This window comes from Bufo gargarizans, chromosome 3 (genome assembly GCF_014858855.1).
Source record: "Bufo gargarizans isolate SCDJY-AF-19 chromosome 3, ASM1485885v1, whole genome shotgun sequence".
Lineage (NCBI taxonomy): Eukaryota > Metazoa > Chordata > Amphibia > Anura > Bufonidae > Bufo > Bufo gargarizans.
This window is the reverse complement of record NC_058082.1, coordinates 559,597,685-559,612,053: the sequence shown is the minus strand read 5'-3', so window position 1 is coordinate 559,612,053 and position 14,369 is coordinate 559,597,685. Positions and strand designations below refer to the sequence as shown.

Sequence of the window (14,369 nt, the reverse complement as noted above, 5' to 3'; positions counted from 1 at the left end):
AAGCTCTCTATCACACAGCTTCCCATTTACAGACTGTGATGTATGGCGCCTTGTCCACCAACTGGGCCACAAGTCAAGTGTTCATAGTCTAAGCAGCCAGTGAGCGTGGAGCTCCACCTTATAACACCTTCATTTCTCATTATAGCTTTTCTGATACACTGCTCCAAATCCCCTGCATAGACATAGTGGTAAATGATAACATTCTTGCTACCTGCAGCCACCACTAGGGGGAGCTGAGGAGCTTACTGCATACAGTCTTGTCCCATAACTAATGTAAGCAATGAGAATCAGACAGCTAACCAGCCCTGTACCTCACATGGATCCGGAGATCTCCACATTCACTGCTCTGCTAGATTTATATCAAGTGGTAGCTTGATGGGAGTGTCCATTCTGCTGAAGCTCAGGGGGAGTGTTCTTTCTGCTGCAGCTCTGTCCCTATCACAGCTCAGGGTGTGTGTCCTTTCTGCTGCAGCTCTGTCCCTATCACAGCTCAGGGTGTGTGTCCTTTCTGCTCCAGCTGTGCCCCTATCGCAGCTCAGGGGGTGTGTCCTTTCTGCTGCAGCTCTGTCCCTATCACAGCTCAGGGTGTGTGTCCTTTCTGCTGCAGCTGTGTCCCTATCACAGCTCAGGGGATAGTTGAAAGATGAAACTGAGCATGGACGGCCATCTCAGCGAGCCGGACAAAGAAATAATAAGAAAAAAAACAGCAGGTGGCGCTATACAGATACATTTTATTTAATTGCATGCAATTACAAAAGTATTCAGATCCAGGTGCTATAGAATATTTTTCGTGAGACAACCTCTTTAACCACCTCCGGACCGCCTAACGCAGATGTGCGGTCCGGAGGTGGCAGCCCTGCGCAGAGTCACGCATATATGCGTCATCTCGCGAGGGCCGGGATTTCCTGTGAACGCGCGCACACAGGCGCGTGCGCTCACAGGAACGGAAGGTAAGCGAGTGGATCTCCAGCATGCCAGCGGCGATCGCTCGCTGGCAGGCTGGAGATCTGATTTTTTTAACCCCTAACAGGTATATTAGACGCTGTTTTGATAACAGCGTCTAATATACCTCCTACCTGGTCCTCTGGTGGTCCCTTTTGTTAGGATCGACCACCAGAGGACTCAGGTAGGTCAGTACAGTCGCACCAAACACCACACTACACTACACCCCCCCCCCCGTCACTTATTAACCCCTTATAAACCCCTGATCACCCATGATCACCCCATATAAACTCCCTGATCACCCCCCTGTCATTGATCACCCCCTGTCAGGCTCCGTTCAGACGTCCGTATGATTTTTACGGATCCACGGATACATGGATCGGATCCGCAAAACGCATACGGACGTCTGAATGGAGCCTTACAGGGGGGTGGTGATCAATGACAAGTGATAAGTGATACATGGATCCGTAAAAATCATACGGACGTCTGAATGGAGCCTTACAGGGGGGTGATCAGGGAGTCTATATGGGTGATCACCCCTCTATCATTGATCACCCCCCCCCCTGTAAGGCTCCATTCAGACGTCCGCATGTGTTTTGCGGATCCGATCCATGTATCCGTGGATCCGTAAAAAATCATACGGACGTCTGAATGGAGCCTTACAGGGGGGTGATCAGGGAGTCTATATGGGTGATCACCCCTCTGTCATTGATCACCCCCCCCCCCTGTAAGGCTCCATTCAGACGTCCGCATGTGTTTTGCGGATCCGATCCATGTATCCGTGGATCCGTAAAAGATTATACGGACGTCTGAATGGAGCCTTACAGGGGGGTGATCAGGGAGTCTATATGGGTGATCACCCCTCTGTCATTGATCACCCCCCCCCCCCCCTGTAAGGCTCCATTCAGACGTCCGCATGTGTTTTGCGGATCCGATCCATGTATCCGTGGATCCGTAAAAAATCATACGGACGTCTGAATGGAGCCTTACAGGGGAGTGATCAGGGAGTCTATATGGGTGATCACCCCTCTGTCATTGATCACCCCCCCTGTAAGGCTCCATTCAGACGTCCGCATGTGTTTTGCGGATCCGATCCATGTATCCATGGATCCGTAAAAATCATACGGACGTCTGAATGGAGCCTTACAGGGGGGGTGATCAGTGACAGGGGGGTGATCACCCTGATCACCCCCTGTCATTGATAACCCCCCTGTAAGGCTCCATTCAGACGTCCGCATGTGTTTTGCGGATCCGATCCATGGATCCGTAAAAATCATACGGACGTCTGAATGGAGCCTTACCAGGGGGGTGATCAGTGACAGGGCGGTGATCAGGGAGTCTATATGGGTGATCACCCCCCTGTCATTGATCACCCCCCTGTCATTGATCACCCCCCTGTCATTGATCACTCCCCCTGTAAGGCTCCATTCAGACATTTTTTTGGCCCAAGTTAGCGGAAATTTTTTGTTTGTTTTTGTTTTTTCTTACAAAGTCTCATATTCCACTAACTTGTGTCAAAAAATAAAATCTCACATGGACGCACCATACCCCTCACGGAATCCAAATGCGTAAACATTTTTAGACATTTATATTCCAGACTTCTTCTCACGCTTTAGGGCCCCTAAAAAGCCAGGGCAGTATAAATACCCCACATGTGACCCCATTTCGGAAAGAAGACACCCCAAGGTATTCCGTGAGGGGCATATTGAGTCCATGAAAGATTGAAATTTTTGTCCTAAGTTAGCGGAAAGTGAGACTTTGTGAGAAAAAAACTAAAAAAATCAATTTCCGCTAACTTATGCAAAAAAAAAACTCGCCAGGCGCCTCATTGAATACCTTGGGGTGTCTTCTTTCCAAAGTGGGGTCACATGTGGGGTATTTATACTGCCCTGGCTTTTTAGGGGCCCGAAAGTGTGAGAAGAAGTCTGGGATCCAAATGTCTAAAAATGCCCTCCTAAAAGGAATTTGGGCCCCTTTGCCCACCTAGGCTGCAAAAAAGTGTCACACATCTGGTATCGCCGTACTCAGGAGAAGTTTAGCAATGTGTTTTTGGGTGTCATTTTACATATACCCATGCTGGGTGAGAAAAATATCTTGGTCAAATGCCAACTTTGTATAAAAAAATGGGAAAAGTTATCTTTTGCCAAGATATTTCTCTCACCCAGCATGGGTATATGTAAAATGACACCCCAAAACACATTCCCCAACTTCTCCTGAGTACGGCGATACCAGATGTGTCACACTTTTTTGCTGCCAAGGTGGGCAAAGGGGCACATATTCCAAAGAGCACCTTTCGGATTTTGCAGGCCATTTTTTACACATTTTGATTGCAAGGTACTTCTCACACATTTGGGCCCCTAAATTGCCAGGGCAGTATAACTACGCCACAAGTGACCCCATTTTGGAAACAAGACACCCCAAGGTATTCCGTGAGGGGCATGGCGAGTTCCTAGAATTTTTTATTTTTTGTCACAAGTTAGCGGAAAATGATGATTTTTCTTTTTTTTTCTTTTTTCCTTACAAAGTCTCATATTCCACTAACTTGCGACAAAAAATAAAAAATTCTAGGAACTCGCCGTGCCCCTCACGGAATACCTTGGGGTGTCTTCTTTCCAAAATGGGGTCACTTGTGGCGTAGTTATACTGCCCTGGCAATTTAGGGGCCCAAATGTGTGAGAAGTAGTTTGCAATCAAAATGTGTAAAAAATGGCCTGCAAAATCCGAAAGGTGCACTTTGGAATATGTGCCCCTTTGCCCATCTTGGCAGCAAAAAAGTGTGACACATCTGGTATCGCCGTACTCAGGAGAAGTTGGGGAATGTGTTTTGGGGTGTCATTTTACATATACCCATGCTGGGTGAGAGAAATATCTTGGCAAAAGATAACTTTTCCCATTTTTTTATACAAAGTTGGCATTTGACCAAGATATTTTTCTCACCCAGCATGGGTATATGTAAAATGACACCCCAAAACACATTTCCCAACTTCTTCTGAGTACGGCGATACCAGATGTGTGACACTTTTTTGATGCCAAGGTGGGCAAAGGGGCACATATTCCAAAGTGCACCTTTCGGATTTCACCGGTCATTTTTTACAGATTTTGATTGCAAAGTTCTTCTCACACATTTGGGCCCCTAAATTGCCAGGGCAGTATAACTACGCCACAAGTGACCCCATTTTGGAAAGAAGACACCCCAAGGTATTCCGTGAGGGGCATGGCGAGTTCCTGGAATTTTTTATTTTTTGTCGCAAGTTAGTGGAATATGAGACTTTGTAAGGAAAAAAGAGAAAAAAAAAAATCATCATTTTCCGCTAACTTGTGACAAAAAAAAAAAAATTCTAGGAACTCGCCATGCCCCTCACGGAATACCTTGGGGTGTCTTCTTTCCAAAATGGGGTCACTTGTGGCGTAGTTATACTGCCCTGGCAATTTAGGGGCCCAAATGTGTGAGAAGTAGTTTGCAATCAAAATGTGTAAAAAATGGCCTGCAAAATCCGAAAGGTGCACTTTGGAATATGTGCCCCTTTGCCCATCTTGGCAGCAAAAAAGTGTGACACATCTGGTATCGCCGTACTCAGGAGAAGTTGGGCAATGTGTTTTGGGGTGTCATTTTACATATACCCATGCTGGGTGAGAAAAATATCTTGGTCAAATGCCAACTTTGTATAAAAAAATGGGCAAAGTTGTCTTTTGCCAAGATATTTCTCTCACCCAGCATGGGTATATGTAAAATGGCACCCCAAAACACATTCCCCAACTTCTCCTGAGTACGGCGATACCAGATGTGTCACACTTTTTTGCTGCCAAGGTGGGCAAAGGGGCACATATTCCAAAGTGCACCTTTCGGATTTCACCGGTCATTTTTTACACATTTTGATTGCAAAGTTCTTCTCACACATTTGGGCCCCTAAATTGCCAGGGCAGTATAACTACGCCACAAGTGACCCCATTTTGGAAAGAAGACACCCCAAGGTATTCTGTGAGGGGCACGGCGAGTTCCTAGAATTTTTTTTTTTTTGTCGCAAGTTAGTGGAATATGAGACTTTGTAAGAAAAAAAAAAAAGAAAAAATCATCATCATTTTCCGCTAACTTGTGACAAAAAATAAAAAGTTCTATGAACTCACTATGCCCATCAGCGAATACCTTAGGGTGTCTACTTTCCGAAATGGGGTCATTTGTGGGGGTTTTCTACTGTTTGGGCATTGTAGAACCTCAGGAATCATGACAGGTGCTCAGAAAATCAGAGCCGTTTCAAAAAGCGGAAATTCACATTTTTGTACCATAGTGTGTAAACGCTATAACTTTTACCCAAACCATTTTTTTTTTGCCCAAACATTTTTTTTTGATCAAAGACATGTAGAACAATAAATTTGGTGAAAAATTTATATATGGATGTTGTTTTTTTTGCAAAATTTTACAGCTGAAAGTGAAAAATGTCATTTTTTTGCAAAAAAATCGTTACATTTTGATTAATAACAAAAAAAGTAAAAATGTCAGCAGCAATAAAATACCACCAAATGAAAGCTCTATTAGTGAGAAGAAAAGGAGGTAAAATTCATTTGGGTGGTAAGTTGCATGACCGAGCGATAAACGGTGAAAGGAGTGTAGTGCCGAAGTGTAAAAAGTGCTCTGGTCATGAAGGGGGTTTCAGCTAGCGGGGCTGAAGTGGTTAAATGCTATGTATAAACAGTAACAGTGATCTCCTGAGCTCCCTCTAGTGGTGGCTGCAGGTTGCAAGATTTTATAATTCACATCTCTGAAAAGTCTCTAAGAATAGTATGATTTTAGCCTCATTGGCCTGCAGAGCTGCAGAGCATTGCACCTATTTTGCTTTTCTCCTACAGATGAGTTAACCAAATGCTAATTATTAAATTTCTGCAGTTACTCGTCATGTCAAATATGTTTCTCACCTACCGCAACAGCTAATTTCACACTCCACCCTCTTGTTATCAGCCCTGTAAAGTACATGAGCCTTAAAGGGGCTGTGCCATAACTGAAAGTTATAGGGGATAACTGACTGATCCCCACTGATTTCCAGCACAGGGGTCCCCTTCCCCCATCCTACCTTGTACAATACCAGAAAAGTGAATGAAATGTTAAGAAATCTCATCCACATGCTACAAAAAAAAATCTGCACCGTAAATTGTGGCGAGGATTGTAAATTCGCTGTATTTTACATCCGGATTTCAGCCTTAATAAATTTGATGCATTTTGGGCTGGAATCTACAGCGGCTATGATCTTTCAGGTATAATGTACATCAAAATTCTGGTGTAAATTATGATAAATTTGCCTGACCTACCCCCTCCTGCTAAACCCCACCCACTCTTTATTAAAACGTACAGAGCCTGGTGGAAAGTACCCGAAAAGTGGCAAATTATTGTGCAAAATGTGACTTTTTTGTACTTAAAGAAATAATAAAGGATGTTAGTTTTCCCAGCGATCAGTTGCAACTGCTCAATTTATTTGTAGTGCCCCCACAGGGTAACTTAGGTATTGCATTTTGCCAATAGAAATCAGTGGTCTGCCATGAAAGTGCCAGGTCCTCCAGTGCTAGAGACACTCTTGCTACTCTTTCTAGACACTTTCTGCCATGGACAAGTGATGAGTCCTCAGCTGGGAGACCCTCCAACCTCCAAGCCCCCCACCAACACCACTCCAAACCCCCCGCCATCGCCTCTAAAAGAATCATTAACTTTAATAGATGAATAATGCATATATTGGGTTAAAAACCCCTTCCCCAAAAAGTGGTTTCTATCCTGTGGCTCTTCAGCTGTCAGGGCCTGCTGGGATTTGTAATCTTACAATAGATGAAGACCCCCATAGGATGGAGACCCCATAGTATTGGGACCCCATAGGATGAAGACACCAAAGTATAGAGACCCCGAGGATGAAGATCCCAAAGGCTGGAGACCACTCGTTCACTCTGCAGCTTTAGATATGTTTCCTCCCTGTATTATGGTAGGACATGTAGAAGATGTCACTCATGGATGGGGGAGTAGCTGTAGGGAGTAAAAAGCTTCCAGTTGGACCTGAGTTCTGGTTCTTGAGGGGTCCCAGTAGCTTCAGGTTATGCCCCTGCTCATGTTGGCGGAGCCATTTGTTGCTTGCACGCAACTTTCTGTGACTTGTAATAAAAGTTTCCTTCCATTTGCAGAATCCAAATCTGAGACAGACAGGGAAAGCATGAAAATTGTAGACACCAGAAAACACAGGCGGGGGAGGGGGGCGGCTGGAGGACAGCCAGAGCCGGGCAGCAGGGGGGGGACTCAGACTCTATAAAAGACATAGCTGCAGGACAAAGAGAGCGACACCTGAGAGACAGACAACACGAGACACCTCCTAGAAGGCATCTATGGAGACCTCAAATGTTGGCTCTTGGACTCATGGCCAAAGGACTCTATGGACCATCTCCTTAGCTTTGATGTCTTAAAAGGGGCTTTTTTTGTCCTTAAAAAACATCACTTATCCACAACATTGGTGAAAAAATGTATGATCAATGGGGGTCTGACCACCTTATGGCAAGAACGGTGGTCGCCTGTGTGACTTCATTCACTGTCAATGGGACTGGCGAGTACAGCTGTCTCAAACTGCAAGGGGAGGTGGTCACACATGGACCACACCGCTCCATTCTCACAAGGGACTCAAGGAAACCTTATCTTATGACTGATGAGGGTCCCAGTGTCCTCTTTTACTAATTTATAGAAAAAAAAACAACTGAATAAATCATCAGGGATTCTGCGAGGTTTATATATAAAGTTTATTGAGACAACGACATTGTATAGTGATTTAATAAAGCTTTTAGCAGTAAACCTGTTGTGGTTACCCATAGCAACCAATCAGAGCTCTGCTTTCATTTTTCAAGAGCAGTTTCATAAATGAAAGCTGATCTCTGATTGGTTGCTATGGGCAACAAAGGCAGCCTTACTGTTAGACAGCTTTCAGAAACGAGGCCCTTTGTTCTGGATGTCCTAGACTACTCTGGTCTGCGGAAATCTCCAGAACTGAATTTAGGGCAGGAAATAAGGAACAAAGTAGGAGCCAATGAGTTGTTCATTTCAACCAGCTTTATTTATAACGTCCTGGAGAAGCCCTTTAAGACCAGTCTCACTTACAGTTATCTCTTTTCCTCTGATTTGTCGCAGTCAGTTTTCTAATTACAGCATCTCCACATCACTTAAAGGGATTCTGTCACCTCCCCTAAGGCAAAAAACGATTTAAAACCAGCCATGCAGCACATCTTACCTGGATTAGGCTGTGCTGTTCAATCTTGAAATCCGTCCAGCAGTTAGTTCAAAAAACGAGTTTGATCAATGAGGAAATGCGTCCTGAAGGTGCCCAGAGGGGCGTTTTTTTCTTCCTAGTGAGCCCAGTACCGCCCCTCTTTCAGTGCCCAGCCCGCCTTCCTTGTATTTTCTAACTGCCGCCCCCAGCCTGCCACAGCCTCTCCTGCCTCTCCTCCCCCTCCCTCACGCCGAACGAAGTCTCGCACAGGCGCAGTACCCACTGAGGGCTGCGCCTGTGCGATCATCAGGAGACTGAGGGCGGCAGCTTCATCTTCGTCACTGGGCATGCGCCGAGCCCAGTGACGTCCGATGCTCGCTCTTCCCTGCTGACTGAGGGAAGAGCGAGCATCGGACGTCACTGGGCTCGGCGCATGCCCAGTGACGAAGATGAAGCTGCCGCCCTCAGTCTCCTGATGATCGCACAGGCGCAGCCCTCAGTGGGTACTGCGCCTGTGCGAGACTTCGTTCGGCAAGAGGGAGGGGGAGGAGAGGAAGGGGAGGCTGTGGCAGGCTGGGGGCGGCGGTTAGGAAGTAAAAGGAAGGCGGGCTGGGCACTGAAAAAGGGGCGGGACTGGGCTCTCTCAGAAGAAAAAAACGCCCCTCTGGGCACCTTCAGGACGCATTTCCTCATTGATCAAACTCGTTTTTTGAACTAACTGCTGGACGGATTTCAAGATTGAACAGCACAGCCTAATCCAGGTAAGCTGTGCTGCATGGCTGGTTTTAAATCGTTTTTTGCCTTAGGGGAGGTGACAGAATCCCTTTAACCTCTCATTAAGGAGGCTCCCCGCTGTAATGATTTGTTTTATGTTCACGGAGAGAGCTGAGGGGCCTCCCGACCGTCACACACTCATCGACGATCATGCAGAAAGAGAGGGCTATGGTGGAATTTTGTATATACCGTATATAACCATTAGAAAGTTTTTCTTTAAGGGTCTAGTGAAGGGTCTGAATTAATTTAGGGGTAAGGTCGAAGGGCAAAAATAATGATGCAGTCTGGATTAATTCTGGGACCCGGGATAGATTATTTAAAAACTCTCGTCTGCAGTTTGGATAAAATTTGAGGTCTAAATATATTTTCGGATCTGGAGTCTGCATTCATTTAAGGGTCTGAATTTGTTTTGAGTTCTGATCTGATGTCTGGATTTATTTAGAAGTTTAAAGTCTGCATAAAGTTTGGGGTCTGTTCTGGACAGTAAATTTATTTTGGGGTCCTATCTTTACAATATGTTGGCAAATATGGCGGCGTGGTATGTCACTTGCTGCACAATATACATATGGCAGCACAAAATATATCCCGCTCGCCATATTACAAAACACCAGACAAGTTTGATGACTGTTTCCAATAACACACAGCAGAATAGTGAGTGCAGCTCTGAAGTATAATACAGGGTGTAACTTGGGATCAGTACAGGATAAGTAATGTATGTACACAGTGACTCCACCAGCAGAATAGTGAGTGCAGATCTGGAGTATAATACAGGGAGTAACTTGGGATCAGTACAGGATAAGTAATGTATGTACACAGTGACTGCACCAGCAGAATAGTGAGTGCAGCTCTGGAGTATAATACAGGATGTAACTCGGGATCAGTACAGGATAAGTAATGTATGTACACAGTGACTGCACCAGCAGAATAGTGAGTGCAGCTCTGGAGTATAATACAGGATGTAACTCAGGATCAGTACAGGATAAGTAATGTAATGTATGTACTGTAAGAAGGTACAAGGAATCATCGTGGATGATAGGTACGTGTCAATGGGGTTCCTGGCCTCGGTGGAGTAAGAGCCGGTTTTTATGTGTCAGCAGCAGTTGCTGTTTGACACCTTAACACTTAGTCTGGCTATATAGCTGATCCGGGACGGCTCTTACTGGGAGTAGTCAAAGTGCTGGGTGGGTGACTACTCCCCATGTTCCAGGCTGGGTTTTGCCAGGCCTAAAAACCAGCCAGCTCTGCCAGGTGAGGAGGATTACCTCAGTCTGACAGTGGAGCTCAGGAGGTGTGTGTGCTGGGATATGAGGCTTGTGCCGTGCTGGAGGGCTGAGACCCGTCTGTAAGGGAAACGGGCCCCCTAAAAGCCTGCTATGGACTGCTGGAGGGAGAACTGCCAACAAGGTGATTTTTGCTATGTGGACTTTCCATTGTGTGTGAACTAACACCAAGACTGCAAAGTGACGTTTTGTTTTTGCTTTATGTGTGAATAAACACAGAAGTTTGATTTAAGAACTGGTAATTTGCATCTGTACTGCATCCGCACAACATGTCTACCAGAGCGAATCCCCAGAGTACACAGTGACTTCACCAGCAGAATAGTGAGTGCAGCTCTGGAGTATAATACAGCATGTAACTCAGGATCAGTAGAGGATAAGTAATGTATGTACACAGTGACTGCACCAGCAGAATAGTGAGTGCAGCTCTGAAGTATAATACAGGATGTAATTCAGGATCAGTACAGGATAAGTAATGTAATGTATGTACACAGTGACTGCACCAGCAGAATAGTGAGTGCAGCTCTGAAGTATAATACAGGATATAACTCAGGATCAGTACAGGATAAGTAATGTGGGTACACAGTGACTGCACCAGCAGAATAGTGAGTGCAGCTCTGGAGTATAATACAGGATGTAACTCAAGACCAGTACAGGATAAGTAATGTAGGTACACAGTGACTGCAGCAGCAGAATAGTGAGTGCAGCTCTGGAGTATAATACCAGATATAACTCAGGATCAGTACAGGATAAGTAATGTATGTACACAGGGACTGCACCAGCAGAATAGTGAGTGCAGCTCTGGAGTATAATACCAGATATAACTCAGGATCAGTACAGGATAAGTAATGTAATGTATGTACACAGGGACTGCACCAGCAGAATAGTGAGTGCAGCTCTGGAGTATAATACCAGATATAACTCAGCATCAGTACAGGATATGTAATGTATGTACACAGTGACTGCACCTCCAGAATAGTGAGTGCAGCTCTGGAGTATAATACCAGATATAACTCAGCATCAGTACAGGATAAGTAATGTAATGTATGTACACAGTGACTGCACCAGCAGAATAGTGAGTGCAGCTCTGGAGTATAATACCAGATATAACTCAGCATCAGTACAGGATAAGTAATGTAATGTATGTACAAAGTTACTGCACCTGCAGAATAGTGAGTGCAGCTCTGGAGTATAATACAGGATGTAACTCAGGATCAGTACAGGATAAGTAATGTAATGTATGTACACAGTGACTGCACCAGCGGAATAGTGAATGCAGCTCCGGAGTATAATACAGACTGCAACTCAGGATCAGTACAGGATAAGTAATGTAATGTATCTACACTGTGACTCCACTAGCTGAATAGTGAGTGCAGCTCTGGAGTATAATACAGGATGTAACTCAGGATCAGAACAGGATAAGTAATGTAGTGTATGTACACAGTGACTGCACCAGCAGAATAGTGAGTGCAGCTCTGAAGTATAATACAGGATATAACTCAGGATCAGTACAGGATAAGTAATGTGGGTACACAGTGACTGCACCAGCAGAATAGTGAGTGCAGCTCTGGAGTATAATACAGGATGTAACTCAAGATCAGTACAGGATAAGTAATGTAGGTACACAGTGACTGCAGCAGCAGAATAGTGAGTGCAGCTCTGGAGTATAATACCAGATATAACTCAGGATCAGTACAGGATAAGTAATGTATGTACACAGGGACTGCACCAGCAGAATAGCGAGTGCAGCTCTGGAGTATAATACCAGATATAACTCAGGATCAGTACAGGATAAGTAATGTAATGTATGTACACAGTGACTGCACCTCCAGAATAGTGAGTGCAGCTCTGGAGTATAATACCAGATATAACTCAGCATCAGTACAGGATAAGTAATGTAATGTATGTACACAGTGATTGCACCAGCAGAATAGTGAGTGCAGCTCTGGAGTATAATACCAGATATAACTCAGCATCAGTACAGGATAAGTAATGTAATGTATGTACACAGTTACTGCACCTGCAGAATAGTGAGTGCAGCTCTGGAGTATAATACAGGATGTAACTAAATGATTTTCCTATTTCATGACGTAAAGTCATAGTTTTATTAAAGACACGGAGGCGAGTATTGCTATCTCCTTCTTTACTTTCCACCAATAGCAGCAAAGAAGAAATTTACATAATCATAACAATAAAGGACCCTCCCCCTGATAGATCCTATAATAAGCAGTGTCCTCTTCATCAACTTCCTCTTTCTTGACAACCGCGACACCAACTGCAACCGTAACATGAACCGGAACTGGAACCGGAACTGGAACTGGAACTGGACCCGAGAACTGCAACCAACGGGATCCACGAACAGCAGAATCAAGCCAACCGGGCTAACACCTCAGGAAACCTGGAACCATGGAACAGACCACACACCATGGAGAATTCAGCCTGAAACAGAGCGAACAATATAGCCAGTGTAAGAAACGGGTCAGGTAATGAACGAAAAACGACCCTGGAAACCGAAGCACTCAGCCAGGTCGGTGAAAAACATAGGACAATAAATAATACATGATATACATCAAATATATATAAATATCAACTAAAGACAATGTAAACAGTCCAACAATAACACCCCACAAAAAAGGGCGGGCAGAAGAAATATCCAGGGCGGGCAATACTCGCCTCCGTGTCTTTAATAAAACTATGACTTTACGTCATGAAATAGGAAAATCATTTAGTTTTACATCAAGACACGGAGGCTCATATTGCAAGTTCAAAGTTGACCAATAATGGAGGAGAACACATGAGGAGGCGGTCGGAAATAAAAGTCCCGAAATGTGGAGGCCCTAGACCAATCCGCCAAACGCAAAATGTCCTCCAAACGAGCCCCCGAAACCGCCAGGGCGGTGGCAGCCGCGCCCCTGGCCGAATGAGCGGTAAAGACCGTTGTATCAATCCCAGCAAGGGACATGACCCACTTCATCCAGCGCGCCAAAGTGGGGCTAGACACAGGGCCAAAAGGATGGCGAATAGAGAGGAACAACTGTGGAACGGCCACAGAGCGGTGAGCTCGAGTGCGCAACTCATATTCACGCAAGCAAGCCACAGGGCATAGCGCCGGGGAAGACGGGAAACAGGGAAAAGAGACAGACCGAATACTGGTCTTGGTGCGCCGCGTAATGTTAAAGGTGACGCCCTCAGGAGAAAAGGACCGAGCATCATGGTCCAGAGCCCTGACGTCAGAAACCAGCTTACAGGAAATAAGGCAAAAGAGGGTCAACAACTTGGCCGAAAGCTGACGGAGGGAAAGAGACGCGTTCTCAGGCCACGCAGTGAGGAAAGAGAGGACTAGCGAAACGTCCCAAGTGGTAGTGAAGCGCGGCCGAGGAGGCCGAGCCAAACGAGACCCACGCAGCAAGCGCGACACCAAAAGGTGCTGACCCGCCGGAACACCATCAAAACCCAGGTGGGTTGAAGAAATCGCCGAACGGAACAGATTAATGGTCCGATACGCCTTTCCCGCCTCAAAAAGAGACGTAAGGAACTGCAATAAATGGGTCACAGGCGCCGAAACGGGATCAAGGTTCCGTTCCACGCACCAGTTAACCCAAGATCGCCAAGCTGCCCGGTAAGATTTTCGGGTGCCGGGAGCCCAAGCGTTATCCAGGAGGCGTCTAGTCGCCTCCGAAACTCCCCCGACCTCTCCGGGAGTCCCGAGATCCGGCACGCCAGAAGCTGAAGGGATCCGTCGATCAGTAGGGGGTGGGGCACGCCCAGAGGGCCCAGGAGGAGATCCGTCCGAACCGGGAGGAGGAGAGATACATCCACCAGGAGTTCCAGGAGCATCGGGTACCAGGCCTGAGTCCCCCAGAAGGGGACCACCACTACCAACTCCGCCATCTGACGACGAGTCTGAAGCAGCATCCTCGGGATCATGGCAAAGGGCGGAAACGCATAGTGTAGAGCCGAAGTCCAGTTCTGGAGAAACGCATCCACCGCCTCCGCTTCCGGATCCGGGCGCCAGCTGAAGAACCTGGGAAGGTGGGTATTGAGCCGCGACGCAAAGAGGTCTATGGTGCAAGGGCCCCAGATGGCCGAAATCGAGCAGAACGTCTCTGGAGCGAGCCTCCAGTCGCTGCCGTCCGTGAAGTACCGGGAGCTC

The 14,369-nt window shown here is 46.1% G+C and overlaps 1 protein-coding gene across 1 annotated transcript in view; it reads right to left on the bottom strand.

Annotated features, from left to right (window-relative positions):
- The window catches only part of TMPRSS3 (transmembrane serine protease 3), a 155,090-nt gene extending 140,959 nt beyond the window's left edge, over nt 1-14,131 (bottom strand). Inside the window, exons 1-2 of the mRNA XM_044285875.1 lie at nt 14,030-14,131; nt 12,493-12,552 (exon numbers count right to left, since the gene is read on the bottom strand). Of these exons, the coding sequence (XP_044141810.1) occupies nt 12,493-12,552; nt 14,030-14,131 (162 nt within the window). The remainder of the gene's footprint in view (nt 1-12,492; nt 12,553-14,029) is intronic.
- Between the last annotated feature and the right edge of the window lie 238 nt (nt 14,132-14,369).